This window comes from Cyclopterus lumpus, chromosome 19 (genome assembly GCF_009769545.1).
Source record: "Cyclopterus lumpus isolate fCycLum1 chromosome 19, fCycLum1.pri, whole genome shotgun sequence".
NCBI classification, from domain to species: domain Eukaryota; kingdom Metazoa; phylum Chordata; class Actinopteri; order Perciformes; family Cyclopteridae; genus Cyclopterus; species Cyclopterus lumpus.
The window spans coordinates 9583654-9609382 of record NC_046984.1 but is presented as its reverse complement, the minus strand read 5'-3'; the positions used below and the strand labels follow the sequence as shown (position 1 = coordinate 9609382).

Below are 25729 nucleotides of genomic sequence, written 5' to 3'. Positions count from 1 at the left end.
TGTGGTGGTCTATGTGTAAAAAGGCACACTTTAACATGAAATCGCTTTAGGGATCTTAGCTTCATACTAATATGTATAATGATCCTGCCTATGGGCCAGTATAAACATGAACATATTTGAAAGAAAAGTAGAAAGGATATATAGAGCCTGAGCATTTCCAAACTCCTTCTTGGAGAAAGGGGCGCCGCCCCTTAAGTGTTTATCCTCCGGTGAAGGGCAGTAACATCGTGCCGGACTTTGTGATTCACGTACAGCGACGACGTCAAGTCGCAGGCTTTGTGCAGCTCGCGACGACACCGAGTCCCGAAGTCTCTCTCCCAAATATGGACGAGGAATGTCCAGGATGACGTCGCGTGTCCGGGGAATGCGGGGTTTGTAACCACATTTATTTAACTACGCCTTCTTCCAGTCTGAGGTCCTGCTCGGCATTACACAGGAAGAGAGCCGTGTAGGAAAAAAAGAAACGGGACGCCCTCTTCCTCCTCCTCCTCCTCCTCCTCCTCCTCCTCTCTTGGCGGATAACGGTGTCTAAGAAGTTATTCAGGACCGCGCAGACAATAGCAGCGACACTGCTCTATCTTGCGGGCTTTGATACGCTCCCATCACTACTTATGAATGCTGTCCGCGTCCGTATTGTGTCACACAAAGAGGAAAACAGTCGGCTGAAATCACATCATGGACGATCTGGGTAAGTGTTCCTGCTGTTCTTCTGCTACATGTTGAGATATCTTTCAGGGGATCTTTGGGAAGGGGTGGTGTGCCCAAATCTCACAATCTGTGGCCCAAACAGAGGAAATAAGGTCTGTTCATTCTGGCAATCCCAGTGGAGTAGAATTTCCTGTGGTGGGCTGTGATGAAAAGGGGATTTTATTGTCTCCCATAATATGTGAAGACAGAGAAAAGCTATGAAACATCCTTAAATATAAATATCATACAACTTCTATGTCAAAACATTGAATAAATGTTCTTCTTTTCTCCCTCCAGCGTGCTTCCCATCCTCTGAGATTTAAAAAGTGTTTTTTTGGGCAGAATTGTGTTGACCTTTTCAAGCAAACGCACACACACTCACACAGGTACCACAAGAACTGCATGACTACATGACTGCCCGGCCGCCATTGAGGGCTTTGTGCATGCCCTGCAAATCCAATAAATTCTTTGTAAATTAGATTAAAAGGGATCCACGGCGGGCTTTCCCATCCATTCATATGAACGAGTCCGGGATGGAGAGAAGCCACATAATGCTCAACAGAGTATTCATTCCATTTTGAAAACATCAAAGAGGGTTGTGACCAGCGTCTGGGAGCATGACTGGTCCTGTCTTTTTTTATTGATGAAGATGTCGGAGGAAGATTTCTTCTCTTTTCTCAAAACAACATTATGAGAAGCTCACTCTTTGTGTGTTGGAAAGGGCCTGAAATAGCCCACGGCCACGCTGCTATTTAAAAAAAAAAAAAAAGAACGCCACAAAGTTCAATGAAAATATAAAAGGCTCTTTTTGCCTCAGAGGCCCATTGGCTTTCTCGAAAACTTGTATCCACTTCAGAATTAGGGGATTTGTGTTTTACAAGCAATTCTGGAAGGAATGGCTAGATGTAGCCAAGCACATCTGGGTACATCTGGATCGGATTGCACACGGAGAGAGACCCGGAGTAACTGGGCGACTGGCTGATCGTTAGTCAGGCGGTGGCCATGTTCGGGACGCTCTGTTTATGCTGTTGTCTAATAATGTTGTACGTTTAGGTTTTGGATCCGCAGAGGTTTTTCTTTGAGAGAGACCACTTGTTAGAGAGGCTGTTGGCCAAGACAAACAAGTCGACAGGCAGCTCTAAATATGGTCACAATTCCCATTGAGAGAAGTTCAGCTCCTTATATGAGCAGATCAGTCTGTAAAAGTGTGTGCGTGTGAGAGAGACACACACACACACACACACACACACACACACACACACACAAACAGCAGCCTGGGCCAGTAGTATATGCACAAGTTTCTCACCACATGGTCGTACCAGAAGTGTGACTCATCTGTGGCAGTGGTGAACTAATGCGGGTTAAATTGGCTATGTTCACCGTGTCACAGCACTGATCACCAAAGATGTTTAATTGGTTGGATCAAGTATTCATCGAGCTTTCGTGCTATCAGTCTACAAAGGCTGCCAGAACCTGAGGTTCAAAGATTCGTCCTTTTTTTAAAAGATTTGTTTGTGGCTGCTTTATTTGATGGTGAGACAGACAGACAAGTCATTTAGCCGGACTTGAACCCGGTGAGGCTCCGTACGGTGAGCTACCAGGGCGCTCCCAAAGATTCATTCTGGATGTTGGAAACATCATCTACAACTACAATTTAATGTGCCGTAACCAAAACAATCCAAAGCAAAGTGAACGGGTGTGTATGGAGTGATGAGGTCTTCAGCACACGGTTATAGCTAAAGCTTTTTAACAAGGGACAGCAGCTTATTAAAAAAGCTTTAACTGTAACCACTTGAGGTACCTGGTTTTATGCCAGATTCTTACTGAAAAGTATCTCCCAGTAAATCAGCAATTCCCAATCAGAGGTACTTGTGCCGCAGAGGGTACTTCTGCAATTGCTAAGATGTATATTTATTGTATAATAATAACTGATAAAATGCCAGCTGCTGTTGGCAGTAAGTGAATACTTGTACAAGCAAGCAGAGAGGTCCGAAGAGATTTAAAAGTGTGTTGGATTAAATTATGGAAGCATTCAATTTATTTTACTCTTACTGGTGGTAGTGTGCAAATCTATTGAAGAAATTAAACCAAAGCTAAACATCAACAACTCATGGTCTTGTATTTATAAAGTATGCAAACAGCATCCACTGTTGCACCATAAAGATGTTTCACTTCTTTCCAAAAGGCCATTATTTTCCTTCACTCCCAAACACAATGATATAGGGTCCTCTTCCATGTATTACACATTAACACATTTTAACATGGAGGGTGTCGATTAAGGGGTGCATTTTCTTTCCTCTTACCTGTAATGCTATTTATCAAATAAGTTGCCGAGTGATGGAGATATATTGGCCGTAGAGGTATCTGCCTTCTCTCCAATATAATTGGATTGTATGGCATGTTGCTTGTGATGGTCAAAGCGCCATCAAAAATAAAACATCAATATTTTATTCCAGAAATCATGACCTCAAGATAATTCACAGACCTTGCTCTGGGCAGTTTCATGTAGGAACTGTGGTTCTTGTTCATGTTTATGGTGGTTGGCCAGTGGAAGCACTCTAGATTGATAAATGGTAAAGGGAAAAAGTTGTATTTTTGACTTTGGGGTGAACTGTCCCTTTAAGTCTGTGTTAACCCAGTAAAAACAGTGAAATGTAATCACTTTTTACAAACCTTGACCTTCAGTTGCATGTACATGGACTACATGCAGCCGCTAATCCTTGAGCAAGTTTAGTTTCTGGACAGCTTGAGTGAGATGGGGTGGAGTCAATTTAGATATCAGTTGCTAAACACTCTTCCTCATCTGCTTCCTTTCAATACTGGCATGTCTTGGATAAGTTTGTGTGCGCTCTAATAACTTCACTATGTCGATGGATTATCTCTGGGTTACGCAAACATCTTGACTGTCTGTCCCTCGGACTGATTACAGTCTGAGGACGCTCGTTGTCCTCCATGTCTGTCTGATGTGTGGCCTGATATGCTGCTGCTGTCTTATTGGTCACACAGGCTGTCTGTGTCTCCTTAGGAGTGCCTGAGCCACCTAACTACCCTCTCAGTCCGCGTATTGTTGTGTTTGGTACGTAACTGCCTGTGCATGTGCATGTTTCATTGTGTCCGCCCGGACACCATTTACTTAATAATCTGTCTAACATCTGCATGTTTCATTGTGTCTGCCCGGACGCCATTTACTTACCTTAATTTCATCTGTATAACATCTACATGTTTTTTAAAAAAAAGAAAAAAAGATATATTTCTTAATTCCTATCTTTCTATTTCCCATTAATGCTGTGTAAACAAACTGATAACACTATCATGGGCATTCATAAATTATGGGGTAGTTGAGTGTCTTTCATTTTCATCACGAACTGACTATTTCAACGAGCCATCTATCTTTAACAATGTGAAACCTGCATAAAACAGATCTCCTTTTGGAGCTAATCAAAACCAATCTGAAGCTAAATTGTAAATCTAACCCGACTTTCATCACGATGTTCATGCTGTTTGGATCAGTTTCTTTTCCCTCCCTCCCTCGCAGATGCCCTCCTTGCTGATCTGGAGAACACCGGCTCTCCTCTGGCTCGATGTCCTGTCCTGCTCACCTCTGAACCTCCACAAAATGCTGAACCTGATACTAAAGAGTCCACTCAAACGCGGCCGCCGCCGCCCGCCTACACCCCACAGCAGGTAGACCACCAGCTGCTGGGGAGAGATTCATTGACATTGTCTCACTGCAGATTTTGCTTCCACTCTGATTTTTCCGTTCTGGTTTGTCTCTCAGACGGTTTCTGCAGCAATGAAATCTTCCCAAAACTCCAACCCAGACAAATTATACAGGTAACTCCCTCTGTTTTATACGGTGCAATCAAGAATATAATATTTTGAAAATGAATAAGTGTAACAAAGTGGCCATGCACTCTGATTATCAGGCTGTTTCTGTGAATACGAGAATATCAGAGAGGAAGTGACTTTGCGTGTCAAATATCTGGCCAAAGCTAATTAGGAACTACATTCAAGAAGTTTATTACAAATTTCAATCTTTGGCAACGAGTGTGTTTGGATTTTAAAGCACTGCTATGGACAGCATGCTGCGACATGAGTCATTTCCAAATGGACAAAGTGTCACCTATGAGTCAAGTGACCATGAAGAAGCCAACCACAGGAGTGACCGGATGCTTCATGATCTGTGTTAATTTGGGACATTGCCTATTTTGCCTTTCTTACAGCACAGTGTGTAAACCGCGGTCTCCACGGACAACAGATCCTCCGCCGGCCTTCTCCTCCTCCTCGCTGCTGGGAGGAGGTCTGAGTGAACTGGACCATCTGTTACAGGAGCTGAATGCCACCCAGTTTAACATCACAGGTACCTGTGTGTGTGTGTGTGTGTGTGTGTTTTATGTCCCTGTGCTCTGATTAGAACTCTGAGTTGAATGTTTTCTTATATATGACCTTGTTTTTGTCATCAGATGAGATCCTGGCCCAGTTCCCTTCTTCTAAGAAAGATGAGAGGGACAAGATCAAGGATAAGGTCACAAGCTCCTCCTCCAGGTACCAAAACCATTCAATTTAGTCAAATCTAAAGAAATCGTCAGAGTTCACCGCAATTCTAATGAAGGCAAACTACTTAATGTAGAGCAAAACTTATTCACGGTCAGTTTGAACTTTCCAACAACTGATTTTCAGTAAGATATGAGGAAGGGAATGTAATGATTAGCTCCAAAAGGACATCTGTTTTATGCAGGTTTTACATTGTTAAAGATAGATGGCTCGTTGAAATAGTTGCACACTAACAGCCATCAATATTTTGTTAGCAATGTTCACAAAGTCCCACTCTGATAAATTGTGGGCAAGTATGCAAGTCAAATCTGATGAAATTGTGTAATTGTCGGTTCATTATTTTTTATTCTAGCTCTGCGAAGCCTTCAGCAACATCGGCCACACTGGAATTGGACAAACTGATGGCTTCTCTGTCCGACTTCAGAGTCCAGAGCACAGTAAGAGTCCACGCGACAGCACAACAATGACCAAAATACATTTTCTTTTGTGTGTAAATTAAATTGTGCTCGAAAAGTGACCGCAAAAGCACGCTGGGTTTTTTTCTACCATCGTTCCCAGCTGTTCCAGACTTTAACACAGCTCATGCTGATTCATGGTGGGTTCACAAAGTCGTTCACTTGACTTCATGATGACTTCACTGTTACTGTGCCGCAGCACAGGCCTCCTGGTATAAATCTGTCACTGCATAGAGCCCGTGGATAGAAATTAGTCTCGGTGGAGATATTTTCCAGCCTCAAAAATATTTTCAGATAGTTGAGAGTCAGAGTTATAGATCTGCATTTGGTATGGTACATAATCCAGTCATTCTCCTTTTCAGGGAGTCTGTCTGATAGCATGTGAGCAAAAGTGTGTTTGTTTCCAGTGTGCCGTCCAGCTGTGAGTTATAAACAAGTGTGAGCATGAGGTCACGGGAACAGTGAGTTTTAAAAAGGAGCATTTCTCCATTGGATAACCGTCTCACAGAACGCTTGTTTTAAAAAATGTTGAAGACTTTCTTACATTTTCCAGAGATAAAAGAGCTCATAAATGTGTGTATATGCCCAGGGTCATTTCACAAATAATGTGTCTTTTCCTATGCTCACTTCCTTCCCATTTCCCTCTTTCTCTTTTCCCGAACACACTGCATGTTTGGTCGCTGTGCCTCGGACATCCTTGTATCTGGATGTGTAAAAGCCTTTCAGTCAGCCTCTTATGGCAATTCATTTCAAACCAAATGTAGATTAACGATAAACTCCTGGAGAATTCAAATTCCAAAGACACGTGTGCCATCCATCTTTTGTCTTTCTCTTCTTCAGCCAGCTGTTCCTGTCAATCCAGTGGTAACAGCACCACAGCAGCCCACCCCTCCACCACAGGCCTCTTCCGGCGGCTCGTTGGACAGCATGCTAGGGCTGCTTCAGTCGGACCTGAGCCGACAAGGAGTTCAAACATCCTCCAAAGGAAACTGTTCAGCTTGTCAAAAGCCGGTTGTAGGACAGGCGAGTCATCAGAATAAGTCTACATGCACAAAACTGCATTGAGCTTGTAACAATTCAGTTATATTAACATTCAATTGGGCTTTTAGCACAAGGTTGGACATGGCTTGGTTTCCAGTCCCCGTTACTGTAATCATCAAAGGATGGTGATCATTAATCATGCTTTGACTGTGTCCTCTCGCAGGTGGTCACGGCTCTTGGGAAGGTGTGGCACCCAGAGCACTTTGTGTGCACTGAGTGCGAGACAGAGTTAGGCAGTCGCAACTTCTTTGAGAAGGACGGACGGCCGTACTGCGAGTCGGACTACTTCACCCTGTTCTCCCCTCACTGTGCGCAATGCAACAAGCCCATTTTAAATGTGAGGGACTCGGTTGTGTGCATGCTTCACTTAACATGATCCGCTCGATGCCCCTACCCACCTGATGCCATTTCTCTTTTCGTTCTTCTTGTCATTCAGAAAATGGTCACCGCTCTGGATAAGAACTGGCACCCAGAGTGCTTCTGCTGTGTGAAGTGCAGCCGAGCGTTTGGGGAGGAAGGTAATGGGCGGCACACACTGCATCCTGTCTGGGTTCAACACACAACTCTTAACAATGAACTTCAGCGGGGTTGCACTTACAAACAGCCCTAAAAAACACTGTATGACCTTCATTTTAAGGTTCTAATCTGTCCCAGAGTTTGTAATAGCTAGAAATCAGTTTGCGTGGATTTGCTGTGCAATCACTGTGAGCTCAGTAACATTGCTTTAAACTTCTAACCCCCTTAAAAAACCTTTAATTTGTATGGTTTTCAAAGGAGAATTAATGTTCTGTTGTAAAGGCAGTATTACCCTGCCAAGGATTCAGGGGAAATACTCAATCTCTGGCATTTAAATGGCTAAATGTTAAGCAAACAACAAACACAAAATACCGTCAGCCTTTAAAAACTCACATGAGTGAAACCTTAAACCACTTAAAACAAATGAATGTTCCACAGACCGGAGTCACATGGAAACGTTTCATACAGCGGTTTTACTTTACTGAGCATCATCCAGTGAATCAGACATTTATCAAAGAGACTTCTTGAACTGAGTCAAACTGTGACGGTTTATCTTCTGCAGGTTTCCATGACCGTGAGGGACAGCAATACTGCCAGCAGTGCTTCTTGACTCTGTTTGCTTCCCGCTGTCAAGGCTGCAGCCAGCCCATCCTGGAAAACTACATCTCAGCTCTCAACTCTCTCTGGCACCCACAGTGCTTCGTGTGTCGGGTAAGTGTTTCTCTCTGTGGGGTTTGAGGGTCGGCTCAATGATAAAAGTTATGTTTGCATTCAATCTGTATCCTTCAAGTTTTACAAATGCGTTGAATGTATTTACTTCCTCTTTAAACATTTGCAAAGCTGTTTTTTTGTTGTTGCATTTTTAAACTAGTGTTGTTTACATAGATGTTTTTATGTTGGCCCATTGCTGGCGTTTCTTGGCGCATCAGTGGATCCTCATTCGTTTTGCATGAGACATAAAATAACGGGGACCCACTCATGAAAAAGATCCTTCATAGCAAGCATTACTAGAGGAAAAAAAAAGGTACTTTTACATTAATCCTCAGGTCATGACCAATGCAGACGGTCTGGGCCATAGATACTATTGAGGATAATTTGGCTGGTTTATAATGATTATTACATTATATGACTACACACATATTGCATATGTTGAGATAATCTAAGGCAGATTTAATTTAATTTACTCAGTTTGACTGTATTTAGGGAAGAAAATACATGAATGGAATTAGAAATATAATTAAAGGAATCTTGTCAATTAATATTGAATAATTACATTGCTAGGCAGTGGACCTTATTGGGGGCGGCTGTGGGAAGATTGGGGGTTCAATCCCTGACTCCTTCTGTCCAAATGTTGAACTGTCCTCCCAGATATGAAACCCCAAATTGCTTCCAAAGACTGTGTGAGTGTACGTGAATGATTATATTAAATCATAATGGGTAAGTTGGCACCTTGTATGGCCATTAGTGTGTGTGTGTGAATGTGTGTAAAGCGCTTTGAGTGGACGGAAGATTAGAAAGATGTTTTATAAAGCCCATTTGCCAACGTAGCGAAATTAAATTCACAAATATCTTTGAACAGTTATGGAAATGAAGAAATACAATGTGAAAGATGTCCGTCTTTCTAAAATATTTGGGAAAGAAATGGGACATTTCTGAGACCAATATCCCTTGAGGAAGGCACTTAACTGACAACTGATACAGTCAAGCTGCTCAGTGACCAACAGATCAGACTGTGGTTGGGATGGTATTATGTGTGTAACTGTGAGCAGGGCTCTCTGTAAAAGTACCATGCAAAAAAAAGTTTTGAAAAAATAAAAATAAGTTTAGATTATGTCATGAGAAAGTTGTCAATCCCCAAGGCAACTCTAATAACAGTTGCGTGAGTCAACGCTCTCTGCTGTGCCTGAATCCCTCTCTCTTTCTCTCTCCCTCTCTTTCTCTCTCTCTCTCTCTTCTTCAGGAGTGCTACAGCCCCTTCGTCAACGGCAGCTTCTTCGAAAACGAGGGTCAGCCGCTGTGTGAGGCCCATTACCACCAGTCCCGTGGCAGCATGTGTCAGGCCTGCCAGCAGCCGATCTTGGGCCGCTGCGTCACCGCCATGGGGGCCAAGTTCCACCCTCACCACCTTGTGTGTCACTTCTGCCTGAAGCCCCTGAGCAAAGGCTGCTTCAAGGAGCAGGAGAACAAGCCCTACTGCCACCCCTGCTTCATCAAACTCTTCGGTTGAGGACACAACAGGACTTTGCCTCCCGCTCCTCCTCTGGGTCGCCAAGTGAAGAAGCTGTCTGACTCTGAATTCTCAATTTGTTTGTTTTTTATTGTGGGAATGAGGGTGGAGCTGGTCTCTTTCTTGGTTTTAAGAGTATTGAAGTTGATAGGCCGAGGGGGAGTAACAACAGAGAATCATTCAACCCAATTCATTTCAGTTTATTTCACATAAACGTGGAATGCATTTTGACTTGCAGTGTGAAATACAACTCATTGGTTAGACTAATACAAAAGGATTCCAAATGATTTTGTCATGTATGAATACTGTATTGATTCAAATTGAATATTGAAAATTGAAATCTTTTGCCAAAGGTAGAAAAGAAACAGTATATTTAGGGCAAATGTATTGTTTCAGTGAAGGACTTCTGCAAAAAAATCCCCTTTAATATATTTGCTTTTTATTGCAAAAATTATAAGTGCCACTGCAATTACATTTCTATATTATATGTTGACTGCTATATGCTGTATGTTTTGTGTAAGCTCTCATATGTTTAATGGCATATATTTTGCATTATACCTTCACTATTGCTCTATGCAATTTGCCAAAAACAATTCCAAAGAATGAAATAAAGGAGAACACAATTGTTATGCTGTTTCCTGGGTGAATGAATAAAAGGATCAACTGTGAAATGTGAGAGAATTATACCAAGCACATCCGTCATGTTGTCAGTCAAAGCTAAAAAAAAACTGAACTTCAGTATTAAACCCTAAATGCATAAACATCTGAATAATGTCTGTTAAGAACATAGAACAAAGACATCAGTCAGCAGACATATAACAAGTGAAGAAATCAAAAATAAGTTTAAAAAAGTAGAGTAGATGGATGAAAATACATGAAAATGCAGAGAGGGAAACTGGGTGTTGTTAATTTATGATATTGGGTTCATTTCACAAAGCTAGCTACACATTGTTTCATAACATTATTTTAATACCAAACACACACAGTTGGCCTCACAAAAATAACAAACAAAATATCATCATGTTTTACAGTTGTGGATGAAGAAATCCACAAGTAAAAGCTGTCATGAAGTTGTAAGGTTGATTGATAGATGCAAAAGAAAAAATGTCCAATGGTCAGTTAGTAGGAAGAAATTAATTTGAAGGATAGACATTAGTTAACCTTTAAGATGTATCTCATTTGTCTCGGGTAACAGATAATTGCATTTATTTTTTATTACGTTTTCTCCATTTGACATGTCTGATGTTTGAAACACAATAATAGTATCCATCCATCAAACTGACCAGAAACCGTTCTTCATCCACTTATGCATTACAATAATATATACATGACAGGATTGTATTGTATATGTGTCGTGTAGAGATTAATATGGAGCCTAAAAATGTGGACGCTGCAGAAAATAAATAAATACATAAAATCTGACCGCCAGATGTCAGTGTTTGCTCACTGCTTAGAGCTCGAGCGTCACTATTTTTGAAAAGGAAAGGAAAAGTAGATCAAGTATAAACTCTTGAATATATTCATGAATATTAAAAAAAAAAAATATATATATATAAATATAAAAAAAGATTAATATAATCAGTAGAGTCCAGCTGATAGCCACGTGCAGTGGGTTGCACGTGTGTACGTCGTCTCTGCGGCGCACAGGTGAGTTCATTTAACGGTTAATGAGCAGCACAAGAGAAAGCTGGTAACCTTGTAGGAGAAACAAAGTCTCCGTGACCCGCCCAAAACAATCCAAAATACACAATGAGTGATATAGAGCAGCAAAAAGTAAGTTGGTATTATTTCGCTGCTTATTAGTGTGCGAATACTGTTGTATTGCGAGAGCTGCGGGACGTTACTCAGCCTGCTAATAAGCTAATCAGGTATTAATTGCATGCTAAATATGTGTACCTATGAAGAGCCGGGCTTACATAAGCCTATTTGGTCTAATGCCATCTAGTGATATTACAACAGTGGCTGTGAAAACCATATATATATATATATATATATATATATATATATATATATATATATATATATATATATATATATATATATATATATATATATATATATATTTGTGTAGAAATAAGTGGGATACAGTGATTTTTCTACACAGGATCGAGTTACCATTCCCTGTCTTGTTTGTGAAGGTTTCTGTTCCGTGTCTCTTTGGCTTCTTTATAGTTATGCGATATTTCAACCTCACAGGAGGCTGAAAACGTGTCTCCGCCTCAGTGGCCTGAGAATGGAGAGGCCTGGAGTGATGGAGAGGATGGCACGAGTATGGACTGTGGGCTTCTGCAGGCCATGGCTGAGGATGACGAGGAGAAAAACGTCTACAATGAGGAGACGTTTGGAATGGGTGTGTATAGATGTGCAACTCTCCAGACCTTCTCCCTTATTTCACGGCCAGGTCACTAAAGTTAAAAAATAAATAAAATTGAACTACATGTTAACATGCCTGCAAAATATCACTTGAATCTACAATAATCGTACATTTCAAATCCCTGTCTTCGAAAATGATGACTAAATGTTATTCCAGTTGGCACTTTAAATGCTGATCATTTATATTTCTGAGGCTGAACCACGTGTTATCTTTATTTATGCCAAAGAATATAAATTGTACTGTATTAAAGGATGAAAGCTTCCCTTGTACGGTTTTCTACATGTATCTGTGTCGTAGATCTCGACGCACAAGGGACCCCAGAGGAGCCCAGCAGCGGTCGTCTTGAGTTTGAAGAACCGCCGCCTCCTCCGCCACCAACATCTCCACCTCCCCGAGATCCCAAACCATCACCCTGCCACAGCTCCCCCTCCCCTCCCAGACAGAGTCCACAGTATCTGCCCCGGGCTCCCCCAGGGCAGCGTGGCAGATTTAGGGGGCAGAGAGGAGGGCTTGATAGGGGCCAGATGTTTGAAGACCCAGCTGTGATGAGGACAGTAGAGGGGCGACCAAGCCTCAAGGTGATGCAGAGTAATTAGGAGAACAATAATATCCATTATGTGCAAGATAAGTTTTTTTTTCAACACGGGGCAATATTACTTTCAATATATAATGTACAATGTTGTGTATTTTCTTATGCTCAATATCCCTTTTCTACATTAGTTTCTATTAAGCACTGGTATTATTATTATTATTATTATTATTATGCCTTATACACTTAATAGTTTTACTCTTGTTTTTTTTAACCTTTTTTATTGCTAGTCTTTTGTACACTTTACTCTTTTGTTCATATAAGGTAATATATTTACTCTATTGTTTATTCATTTGTTATTTGACAGCTCCTCTCATAGCAGCTTGTCTTCATGTTGATCTGTTTCTGCTTTATAAGACTCTTGACAGTGCCATAGTGGACCTTGGGAATGCCATGTACCAGAAGACCTTAGAAGATGAAGTAAGCAACAACCTCTTTTGTCACTTTGCTCACACTGCTTATGTTTCCTTTCACTGTTTGATGTTTTTTTTTTTTACCCTTCAGTACATGTCGCCCTCCTTCAGAAAGACTCGAAGAATCTCAGGATCAATACTTCAGGTTAAGATCCCAAATGACACATGTTATGATCTGTATGACAATGGGTTACTTAAACTATACAGTTGTGTTATTTTATTCTGTTTCGTAGGACAGTGCTGTAGTGTGTGTGATTGATGGTCACAGAGGCGGAGGTCAACACCTGACCTCCAACTTCCTGGATTTGCCATATCCTGTCTCTTCCTTCAGGGGTAGGAGAGGGGAACCCAGAGGATCCTACATCAGAAGACAGTTTGGCCAAAGAGTCCCCAACCAGGTGGAGGATTCATTTCATAGGATAATCGTTTCTTTAAAGGAGTAGGACAACCTTTTTGTTTTTTTTGCTGAGTGTTTGATATGAAATTGCAAAGCTCACTAATAGAATTAGTTTAGGGCTTAAGTCCCACATTGTAGTTTTATTGGGTTAAAACCCTCAATGTTTCTGTTTACAGATCAAACTAATCTAGTATAATATATAAATCACAGAGCTTTAGAGGTGCTGGTAGGTGGATTGTGTTAGTCGTGAACATAGTCAGGCTAGCAGTATCCCTCTAGTCTTGATGCTAAGCTGATTGGCTGTAGCTCCATCTACATATTTGCTCTGCAGAAATTAAATTGGTATCAATCTCCTCTTAATATCTACAAGAAAGTAAATGTATTTCTTAAAATATTAAACTATTCCTTTTTTAAGCAAACACATTGCCAGGCATTCTTTCACTGAATCTTGGCTTTTTCTTGCAGATTCATGCGTCCATGATTCATCCGTCCATGCTACCAGGATCACCCATCTTTTCACGTCAACCCTTAACCCCACGGCAACATTACAATCAGGTTTATACCATAATTAATTAAACCTACTCTGGTACATTAAAGCCAATTGTAAATGTATTCAGAGTTGAATAAATCTACGTGTGTGTGTGACATTATTTTGTGCTCAGACAGGGGGCTTCATGTTTCCTACAAACCGGCCTTGCCCCTCCACTCCTCTGACTCCGAAGATGATGCACCTTCGCTTTGGTGCCAACTCACCAAGACCGTCCCCCTTTTACAGCCCCTCGTCTAATCCGACGCAGCATTTCAGGTGGGTCAGAATCTTGTGTGTGTATATACTACAATAATGTTTTGTGGCCTGAAATATTTGTCTGCAAAGTTTGAGTATCAAATATATTTATGTCAAAGAGGTCTTGTTCATCCCTCATGAGTATATAAAACTCTTCATTGACAAAATTAATAGATTTCATACAATCTCGATATTAATATTTGTATTCACAGAGTAAAATTAAAGGGATGGATAGCTGCACCTTTTTATGGAGATAAAAGATGCAGCTTTACAGCCCCAAATCCGATTTTTCAAGTAAATGAACTGGAGTCCTAAACATAACCTGCTTTGATATGAAAGGGCATGGCTGCAGATTAAAGGGAAAGTTAACAGTAACGATGGATAGAAATGTATTAAAGACAAAATGAAACGATTGACAAATTTGAATTTGAATTAATTAATTTAAAGACTAAATTGAGACGAGACATGAAAGCTAGTATCACATTCTTGTGGTGAACTGTGCAATACAGTAGTTGATCATTATTAGACTGAGTTCATTACCCAATGATCTTTATTTTAACATCCTCTGTGAGAAAACACAATATTGTCGTAATGTACCATGTTTTGCATGCATTAAAATTAACTTCATTTGGCATGTCAAATGCCTGTTTTTACTACTCCTAGAATATGTTCATGTGATGTTGTCTGACCCACAGGAACCCCGACCCCGTCACCCAGCTCCACCCCCAACATAAACGACTTCTTAGTCAAAAACAACACATATTCCAAAGGTTGGTGCTACATCTCTTAAAAGAGCTGTATTTAATATTTTGAACAGTCATAAAGAAGCAAACGACTACCTATGTAAAGATATGGAGGAGTACTGTCTACCTGAATAGAGAATGAAATTGCTCTTCCCGTATGGGTGTCTACCCCTTGCTTTGTTGGCAAAGCTGTGCAGGTCGTGTGTGCATGTTAGTGCATGTGAGCTTGCCCCACTGGTTAGTTTACGGCTGCTGCTCTCAATCAAAATGCTCCCACTCCTTTTTTTTTGAAATTTTTATATTCTGAACTTTTTTTCAGTTAGTATGTTATGAAATAGGAAAATAATTATTTATAGAACAAAATGACCCGTTTGTAGAAAATCGGAGGACTGGGATCCTTACTGTAATCTCATGACGGCTAAAGAGAAGGAATGGATCACCAGGCTGCAGATGATTCAGCTGCAAAGTGAGAATCCATACCACGAGGACTACTACTACCAGGTGAGAAGTCTTTGCTTCAGTGTCTTCATTGTATATCGTAGCTTTTAAGACAAGTAACCAATGAGTGTAGTGTGTGTGTGCGTGCTTTCTATTGCAAACCAAGTCTACCTCCGGGCACAAATAAAAGTAAACTAACCGTTGCTTCATGACAAAGACCAAGCTTTTGATGGCTAGCGTAATGAAACTTTGTCATAGGAGTTCTATCGACGAATAGAAGCAAAGATGGCAGAGGAAGAGCTGGGCATCAGGAGCAAGAGGGAGCCACCCAAGCTTACCACGCCTTACATCACAAAAACCGACGTCTATGCACCAGGTTTTTTTCTCTCCATATTTTCATGCTATTAGAATAGATTATTTGCCATTTCATTTGTAAACTGGTTCCAACCTGGCTTTGCTCTTCCAGTGGTGCACATTGAAGGCTCTCTGGGTCAAGTTGCTGTGTCCACGTGTTACTCTCCTCGCCGAGCCATCAGTGCAGTTCATTCAGTCCATACTCAGGGTCCACTTGAGGTGACTGTTTTTCAGACAATTTTGGGCATCTTGGAGATGTTTTAAACTGCCTTCCCTGATACTGAGACTTTTTCTACATTACAGGAACAACAAGACATCAGACAACAGCGGTTGGAGGTCTTCAGCAAAATAGAAAAGGTACCCGCTGATTACTTGATGAGATGCATTTTATCTACCCTCATGGACACTCGGTCACACCTCTTCGGCCCTGCAGTTGTTCGTGGTTCTGTTGGAGGTCGAGGAGACGGAGAGGATGAAAAATACTGTTTTGACTGAAGCAGAAGAAACAAGATTGATTGCAAAATCACAGGAAAAAGTGGAGCATATCTACTCCCAACTGCAACATCACAATCCCCTGTGAGTTATGCACACCCACCACTATCAAGAAGTCAAGCATATGTTTTAAATATTGCTTGTTAAGTGAAATTTCAAATAGTTGTGTCTAGCTTTCTTAATGAAGCTGGACTATCATAGGTAAACATTTGATGGATGTTGAATCTTCAATGTTTTGATGTAGAAATTCAGGCGTGGAGTTTCTTCCTTTCCTGCTGGTCTCAAAAGGCAAAAAGCTACTCGCCCGTCTGCTCCCGTTTCTGAAACATGAAACTGCACTGAAAGTCTTGAGCATTGTGACCTCGAACCTTCCTACGCTGATGGGCAGAGATCCAGAAGAGGTGGGAGTATGCTCTCCGTGGTTGAATGTGCCTTAGAATTTGTATAGTTTTGCTACACACAACATTCAAAAGGTTATGAATTAATTGTCATGCTAAAAACGGAAATTAAAGCCAAGAGTCTAGTTTTTTTCTTAGACCCCTTGAATTACAATATTCTGAAAGTGTTGTATAATAGATAATCTATCTAATCCAGTTTTCATGCATGTTTTGGGTAATGTACGATTTCTTTCTTTAGGCCCTTCCAGTGCTCTACCCGCCTTTTCGAAATGTGATTGGAGGCCTGACATTCAGTCAGCTAATCGTTGTCCTAAAAAATCTGACATCTGAGTCTCTAACGACATTAGAGTCCCTCACTCTGGCATGTCAGAACAAGGTCTGTGCTCTCGGTTGTCCGTTGGTTTTTGTTTATGCCTTTTCTGTGAAACTCTTGTGTTTTGTCGATCTGTCCCTCTCAGTTTGGACTCTCCCTGCTGTACGCTCTCCTGTCCCAAGGAGAGAAGCTGCTGTCCTCAGGCGTCCCATTAGAGCCCAGCATCGGCGACTTTGAGACCTGGTAGAGATTTTAAGGCTTATGGTGAGATCATTTGATCATCCTTGTAAAATCTTGACACTGGTTCCTGTTGTCTTTTAGGACGGACACAATATTCCAGGTGGCGGGACAGCTGTCCCAGTGTTCACTGTGGAGCCGCTCCTCCTGCCCTCAAACCTGCTCACTCTCTTCTGCCGTTACCTGGACAAGCGCACTGTGAATCAGCTGAAAAGCAACATGGAGTAAGTACTTTTTACTTGGATGGATGCTAGATGACATTTTTACACTGTATACAAATAAAATATGTATTTGGTGGGCGTAGACTCAAATATCTTTTTTTTTAGGTCTGCAACTGTATTTGTGGCTCTTCCATCTTAAGCTGAATGAAAGCTAATGAGACGTTCAACTAATGACCAGGTTGTGATGAACACTAGTTAAAGGAACAGAAGCCCAGCCCTGACACAAACTACTCGGTGTTCATTAAGAACAGAAGAATATAATTTACACAATTCTGTCATTCTTATTTTTTCCCCCTCTCCCGCCTTCCCTCACATTTTTGCACACTCAAACTGTTTCCCCTTTTTTTTTTCATCTGATCTTTTTACGTTCCAGTGCAAGTTATTCTGAAAACACAAACCTATTGTTTTTTTGTTTTACCTTTCCAAAACAAGTGTTGCCATCATTTAATGAGATTGCTAAATACTCAGTTGGTTACATTAACTAGTAGATTGCACTGAGTTACTTGTATCTTCTGTCTAACCCCAAGTTACATTCAGGACGATAAACTTGAGGTATCAAGTATGAGATAAATGTGTTGGATCAGATATTGGTGACCAGGTTAAGGATTGTATAGTAATTTATGATTGTACAGCTGAACCTATATGTTCAACAACCATTAGGGAAGTTTGTATGGTCCATCAATATAAACCATGCAATCTTTTGTTTTTTTGTTGTAAAAAGACGCGTTGTGTATAAATGTGTAGCAATACTAAATATGATGTATTTGATGTAATTTTTATTTATTATATTCATTTGGAAACTAATGATTTATATTGCACCCTTGTAGAGCACTTGCAACACAAATAAAAATAAAAAAATCTTAAAAATTCCTCAACATTTTGACCAAATCTTCAGTAAATGCATCTTGGCACGTTGGCCGTCAAAAGTCCTGGACATCAGATTTGACTCGACTCTGCTTTGGGTGCTGACTCGGCAGTGGGTCACAGTTTACTCATTCTTCAGGGAAACAAGCCACAAAAACATGTTTTATTCACCCTAATTCCTTATTGACTATCTCCATTAAAAAAGATTAGCTTACAACTTGAACTGATGTTTCAGAAGCCAGATACAGGAAGTGGCACATGGCTACCTCTGAAATGCATATTAGGATTTAATGAGGTCATAAGATAAAATACTATTTTTACTGATACAGCAATGGTGTCTGTGGGAGCCCAACTATTTAATGTGAACGGAATAGAACAATTAATCCAAAGTTACAGTGTCATGAGTCATTATCCTGAGAATTGACTCTGGCACATAACATTAAAACAAAGTCAAAAGTATCTGTGATCCAGATTTCATGTTTTTGTTTGCTAAAGGGATTTCAGTTTGAACTAAACCAATAAGTCTACAAGTTCTGTGCTGAAACGCCAGTGTGTGTGAAATTCCTAAAGAGGGAAACTGGCAGCAGGACATGATGTGACCAAGAAAAGTCCTAAACAGATATCAAATTAGTCAGTCACTGAGAAATGGGAATTTGCAACTATACAAGGACAGTTTAGCCATTACTAGTAAAGTGAATGATTAGGAGGCAACTGTGGCGAAGAGAAAACAAATGGTAAAAGTTGTGTGAAGCGGGCAGGAAAAATGCCAGCCAGCACTGAACATCAACCGGTGGACTCTGCCAACTGAGTCAGAGCCTTGCTGGCCAGCCTGCCTCTAACAGCTGCATACATCTGGACAGGAATAGACATTGCAGACATGGCTGTGCAGTCGGAGAATCCTTGTTGAACAGTGGTTCCACTGTGGGCTCAAGGCCTCAGTTTTCTTTTTCCGGTACACGGAGCAACACACTAACATCCTGACCTTAACCCAAAGCCTACTGAAGGAGCAGAGCGAAGCCAGCTTCAGCGTTGGCCAAATTGTATGAGTTCATGTTTATAAGAAGCTATGTCATTAATGTAAAATGTCATAGCAATCCATACATAATTAAGACATTTCACTCAAAACTACAAATGTGAGCCTTGTGGTGGTGCTAAAGTTCATCAGAATTCATCCCCTCGATGGCACGGCTGTACAAAAGGAATTGTCAGGTTGTGTATGCGCTGATTATTTGGCAAGACGTTCATCATTTTAACATGCATGTCAAACCTGCAATTATTACACAACTATTATTCTACTTATCCCTTCGGCTGTCAGTCAACTCGCTGTAAGAGACGATCTGCATGACGGCTCATCCATGAATGCTGGAGTAAAACAATGAGAACTTATACATTTCCAAGCTGAAGGATCAGAGGAGTTGAAAGACGGATTCGTTACCAGGTGGTGAAAAGTTAGACAGATGGTTTGGCAGCGGAGATGGTGAATGACTTTGTTAAGAAGCCAAGTATGTGAGAGGTCTGGGTGGGCTGGGAGGTGAGGTGTTAACCTCTCCTTGACCCTGTAAGAGGATTTGGACTTTAAGTGAGGAATCTGTGTGAAAGATGAGATATTTCTCTTTAGTCGCTTTTCTTTAGATATGCAAGGGTCTCTTCCCAACTGTGTGTGACCATGGAGACGTTATGGACCGAAAGAAGCCGGAGTGGAAGTCAAAGCTCACTTGGTTTCCATCATCTTTAAACTGGCTCCTCTGCATCTTAAAATGATGTCATTGATGTCAGTCAATTCACAAATAAACTAATGTGGAGCTTTCTGCACAGTTTGTTTTTTAAAGTTTGCAGAAATCATTTTAATAAAATGTAAAAAAGCCTACAAAACATTTTAAAACCAAACACTGGACAAACTTCTTGAACTCAGTATGTATGTTTCCATGGTTGGACTGTCTGTCTCGCTTCAGTGGTTTTTATGCATTATTGAGTCTTTGTTTATATGTGAGAGGCTTCTGTCATCTTCTACTTGCTATATTTGACTTAACTCCACATCATTTGCAAACTGTTTCCAGGGGAACACATTTATTTATGCTTTGCATGACATTAGAAAATGTTGGCCAACCCTTTTAATTACAAAATACACAACAGAATAAATTGTTGAATCCAATCAAACTGACAAACTCTGGACAGTGCATCACACCACAGGATGGATTAGACAAGTCATTAGCGTTGTCTTTTGACTCTTTTCTTTAAATATGCATGGGTCTCTTCCCAACTGTGGGACCATGGAGACGTTATGGACTGAAAGAAGCGGGGGTGGAAGTCAAAGCTCACTCGGTTTCCGTCATCTTTAAACTGTCTCCTCTGCATCTTGAAATGATGTCACTTCTGCCATAAAGCCAATTCACAAATAAGCTAATATTGAGCTTTCTGCAGTCTGGTGAGCTCTTTGCTTCTCTTTGTCTCCCTTAAGTGTGAATTTACTTTAAGTGCCCAATTATTTAGTTGGTGTGTGTACACAGCGGGTGTCTCTCCCAACAAGTGGAAGGGGAGATGGGGGACAGGAGCATCTGTACGCAGGAGGAGGGGCCCTCAGACCAGAGTGTATATCAGACCCTCTCAATCAGGGTACGTTGCCAACTCCGGTTCATCTGCTCGACTCTTCAGTCCTGCTGGGTCGAAAACATTTAAGGCTTTTTTTTTCCTCTCCAGGTCCACGATGCTGGGACAACTACTACTTCAGAGAGCAGTGATCCTTTGGCTGGTGCAGGCCACGCACACGCGGGGTGAGTGGAGTGAAGTGATTACCAATATGTCTAAGTTATACATGGGAACTGTCTTTATGACTGGGGCCATGAATCGCTATCATCAATTCAATAACGTCAACTTGGTGTGACGGCGTTTGCTTTGTAAGAAGTAATGCAATACATTAGGAGAGTTAGTATGTTAATTGGATAACTAAGTAATACGTAAACCCTCCAGTCAGCGTTACTGGAATACTTCCAAAATAAATACGGCTGAATAGTTTATTAAGGAGGAGTAATCCATGTTCCGTAGAGTCACTGGTCTGTCGTAGAGAGAAGGTGATGATGATGATTATGATGTCTGTTATGTCACTGAGGAACTGCTCTCTACCACCGTAGCCATAGTTCAAGTCTTACAGGTAGCCCCTTGTAAGACTACATTACCTGTGCGTGACAGGATTTCCCCTCTTGCTGCTTTTGATGGAAAGCAAGGAGCAGGGGTTCATCAGAAAATAAACATTTATACCTGACATGAATTTAATATTTTTCCTCTTACAACTAGAATCGCAGTTACTTTCATGACAGTTTCGTAGTAAAAAAAAGTACCCTACCAATTTGTGCATACACTCAAGCAACGGGGGACTTGTGAAAATAAATATTTAATAAGAAAAAGAGCAAACACTACATTTAAAAATATTGAAGAAGAAAAGCGAGCGGGGGTGCGTTTGGATGCATCTCAGGCGACATTTGCATGATTTAGTATAATTATTTCTGTTCATACATTAACACACACCCACATACATATACATGTTACCTCAGTTGCAGTCTTACATTTACATTTATTTTCGAGTTGTGGCATTAACTCTCCAGCATCAGCATAGATGGGAGAATCGTTCAATCAGTTCAAGTTGATTCTTTTTATGCAGAGCTGATTGTTGTTCCATATATTTGTAGCGTCAGGAGATTCTAGCATTGTGAGATGTTGATGTTGATTTTCTCCCCTACTTTACCAGTTTAGTTCCAATTACATAACCAGGGACAGAATGTTAACATACTATTTGAATGACATGAACAGAAATTATGAAAGTGAAATGACTACACTCCTAATGAGATTACAAAAAATGACGAGGCAAATACATGTCATTTAAATTTGAACCTATCCTGTTAAACTGAAATCTTAGCAACGCTTGCAGAATAACTCTTTTGTGTCCTCGGACCTCTCCCAACTTTTCTTGTGATGATGCAAAGCAACCATACAGTCTCCGTTTGTGAAATCAAAGGCCGCTTGGCTTCAGTGGCACCAGCAGTCTACATTTGACATCCCTCTGTGAGGAGGGAAAGAATGGATTTACTGCTTGTACACAGTCACTCCATTGACTTCTGTAGAGTCTCGCTACTTCCCAAAAATGTTCATCAGACTACTGACTCGCCAAGAGACTGGATTCAGTTTTTTAAAAACTATTTTAAGGAATGTACGAAGATCATTGGGGTGGGGCTTTACCTTTTTGTTTCACTCTCGAGCAAACACCCAACATACCAAAATAAAATAAATAAGGGTAAGCAGACTGATGATGATGGAATAATTTGCACTATAGGCGCCACTGCACACACACACATCAAATTTAAAAACTGCAAAAGCCAGTTGAATGACATCATGTCCCTTCAAGGAATAGTGAAAGTATAAGAAAACATAATCATTTAAATAAAGGGATGAAAATAAATGCTAAATACTAAACAAAACAATATATATTTTATTTATTTATATGACGACAATAACATGCATGTATGTATAACAATATATAAATGAATGTGTACAGAAATAAATAATAAATGAAATGGCTTAGAATTCTTCTTTTTGGTATTCCTCTTCATATTTCCACATGTATGTTCTTGAACTCATTTATTCTTTTTTATGTCGCTCTCCTGTGTAGTTAGAATTGATAAACCCAGTAGAAATGTTGCAAAGTTTTGACAGTAGTTTAACATTCAGTGTGCTGTGTTCAAGGTTATGGTGCCGCATCTGGAGTATTCAATGGACAGGGGCCACAACCCAATGGTAAATCATCAGACACTTTACACTTTATGTCCCATAAAACATGAACATTATTGCATTTGTGGGATTTCCACACAAGCTGAAGCTTTTGACAGAAGTCTATTCATGATTATTCTAGGAAATAAACCTCAGAATGGTGGAGGTCTAGGACGAATGCTGATGCCATCAAAAGGTACATTTAAAGAAAATTACTCCCGCAATGACTTCCTTCGTTTTTGAGAATTTATTTTCATTAACTATTTTTTTCTTAAGGTGTGGGTCGGGGAATGGGTACACAAAATGGACATGGCGGATACCCCACAAAAGGCCTAAGTAAGTGATTAACAAATGTTAGCATTACATAAATCTGCATGACGAATTTATCTGATTTTAGAAAGACTTGTTCCCAAGTTACACTCAGTTGATATTGTAAGTGCGAATAGAGCTAACTCTCATGAATGCAAGTAGCTTATTCTAACTTGCTGTCACTGCGATGGTTTTGGCAGGATATGGAGTTCAGGCCGGCCCAACGAATGGACAACAAATGAAAGGCAACGGTATGAAACGCACACACGCACACACGCACACACGCACTGTAAGCAACAAAACTTTTCAATATAATTTTCTTTATGTGGCAGGCTACGGGACGCAAGCTGGTGGATACGGCAGTCAAGGCACTAAAGGCAATGGTATTTTAGATGTGATGATCAGATTTGACTTTCAGTCTGAAATACGCATGTGAAACTTATCGTGATTTACATGTTATATAAGCTATTTGAGATTTATTTATGTTCTTGGAAATAGAGTTAAAAGTATGTCATACTCAAACCTACATACTGTAACTACTTGACAGCTCTAACTGTCGAGGTTACAAGAATATCGGGTGCTAAAAATGATCATCTGAGAAAGCATGTAGTGGATGCTGAGATGCATTCAAACGCGTCTGATTAAAACTCACATGGTCTCTTTAATGTCTAGGTTATGGAGCACCAAACGGAAACAGAGGCTATTTAAATGGTAAGTCAACAGTATAAATTGTTGTTATGACGACAGTCTGCTGCATGTACATTACTGTACATTAATGCTGTAAATGTAGTGACTCCATCGTCATTTTACATTAATGCAACATTAGAGTCTCTAATTTAAGTTTAAGCATATACTTTTTTTCTGAACAAATAACAACCAGCAAAGAAACATTTTCAAAGAGACATTTATAGGTATTACTAATTATTATTATTATTATTATTATTATAATTAAAAGTTATGGCCACCTAATTGAACATTTAGTGCCTGCATGTATTGGATAGTGAAAAAACACCATATTCTATAATCTATACATGTTTGAATATATTTAATGCACATAAAGCTAATGCCCACTGATGCCATAACACCAGGCAATGTATTTTTACTTCATTTTAGTCCAATTAGGGACCAAAAGTGAACCTGGATGTACTCATAATGGCATCAACAAACAATAAACACTTTTACATCACCATTTAACATGCTTATGCTTTACTGACAATATTGTACAATAAGGGGTTCCACTAATGCGGCATGTAAATGGACTATTGATCCACCTCTGCTAACCAAACTGGTGGCGGCGGAGATCTTTGTGACTTTTACATTGCTTCAATCTATATAAAAGGAAAATCCTCTAAAAATCCAGTTTGACTTGATGAGAGAAAACTCTTTTGTGTTGTAACTATTTGTAGTTAACGGCGCTGCAGCTGCTGCACATAATGGCCATGGAACAAAAGGCAACGGTACACACACACACACACATTACATTTCATTTAGCTGACGCTTTTATCCAAAGCGACTTACAATCAAGTGTCTTGCTCAACGACACTGTTAACCATTGACCACTGACCCACAGTTGCAGATATATATATATATATATATATATATATATATTTATTTTTAATTATCTTTATATGTATCTGTATATTTATCAATATATTTTTATTTATTTGTATATTTGAATATATTTATATTTATTTATCTATATATTTATCTATTTATTTATATTTATTTATATATTTTATTAATATATATCATTTATATTTATTTATATTAATATATATTTATAATGATATAAGGACAAGCAACAAAAGGCAACGGTACGATAGCTTTTACAACTTTGTTATGAAATGTCTGTATATTGATTGGATATTATCTGGTAGTGTATAGTGAAAGCATGGGCACGCACACGCAGATATATATATATATATATATATATGTATGTGTGTATATATATATATGTGTATCGATATATATTTAATGATGATGAGAGAGAACCTTTTTGTGTTTTATCTATTTGTAGGTTATGGCGCTGCAGCTGCTCCACAAAATGGACAAACAACAAAAGGCAACGGTGTGATAGCTCTTACAGCATTGTTATAAAATGTGTCTGTATATTGATTGGATGTAATTGATACAATCTGGTAGCGTATAGTGAAAGTATGCCTACACACACACGCATATATATATATATATTGATTTGATTTATTCGTATATTTATATATATTTATATAATCTATATATTTACATTTATTTACATTTATATAAATATATACAATTATAAATATAGATATATGTATATATATTTATATATATATACATATACAAAAAATAATTATGTATATATATATAAATACATATATTTATATGTATATCTAGATATATATTTATTGATGATCAGAGAGAGAACTTGTTGTGTTTTATCTATTTGTAGGTTATGGCGCTGCAGCTGCTCCACAATATGGACAAGCAACAAAAGGCAACGGTACAATAGCTCTTACAGCATTGTTATAAAATGACTGTATATTGATTGGATATTAATGATACAATCTGTTATTGTATGGAGAAAGC

The 25729-nt window shown here is 39.7% G+C and overlaps 2 protein-coding genes across 3 annotated transcripts; both read left to right on the top strand.

Moving 5' to 3' along the window:
* The first annotated feature begins 226 nt into the window (after positions 1-226).
* LOC117749027 (transforming growth factor beta-1-induced transcript 1 protein-like) lies at positions 227-10109 on the top strand. Of its 2 annotated transcripts, XM_034559222.1 has the most exons (12): positions 227-688; positions 3713-3763; positions 4223-4371; positions 4466-4521; positions 4911-5047; positions 5151-5232; positions 5594-5678; positions 6537-6719; positions 6901-7074; positions 7174-7255; positions 7816-7964; positions 9214-10109. In XM_034559222.1, exons 1-12 carry the CDS (start codon positions 676-678, stop codon positions 9478-9480), a joined length of 1428 nt encoding a protein of 475 aa, XP_034415113.1. In that variant the 5' UTR covers positions 227-675; the 3' UTR covers positions 9481-10109. The 2 variants fall into 2 exon arrangements, with proteins under 2 accessions (XP_034415113.1, XP_034415114.1); XM_034559223.1 differs by lacking the exon at positions 3713-3763 and having other exon boundaries at positions 228-688.
* Positions 10110-11202: 1093 nt separating this feature from the next.
* patl2 (PAT1 homolog 2) lies at positions 11203-17372 on the top strand. Its single transcript, XM_034559218.1, is given in 20 exon segments — positions 11203-11253; positions 11677-11830; positions 12152-12432; positions 12801-12863; positions 12948-13001; positions 13090-13254; positions 13719-13808; positions 13916-14058; positions 14733-14807; positions 15158-15281; positions 15477-15594; positions 15685-15791; positions 15876-15929; positions 16006-16148; positions 16309-16465; positions 16701-16838; positions 16921-17018; positions 17097-17140; positions 17143-17236; positions 17339-17372. Coding segments are annotated over 20 exon segments (2160 nt in total). The 5' UTR covers positions 11203-11229.
* Positions 17373-25729: the final 8357 nt, after the last annotated feature.

Coding starts and splice junctions, on each gene's coding strand:
- LOC117749027 (XM_034559222.1), top strand. Junction 5,048..5,150: donor CACCCAGTTTAACATCACAG/GTACCTGTGTGT, acceptor TTTTGTCATCAG/ATGAGATCCTGGCCCAGTTC. Junction 5,679..6,536: donor ACTTCAGAGTCCAGAGCACA/GTAAGAGTCCAC, acceptor TCTCTTCTTCAG/CCAGCTGTTCCTGTCAATCC.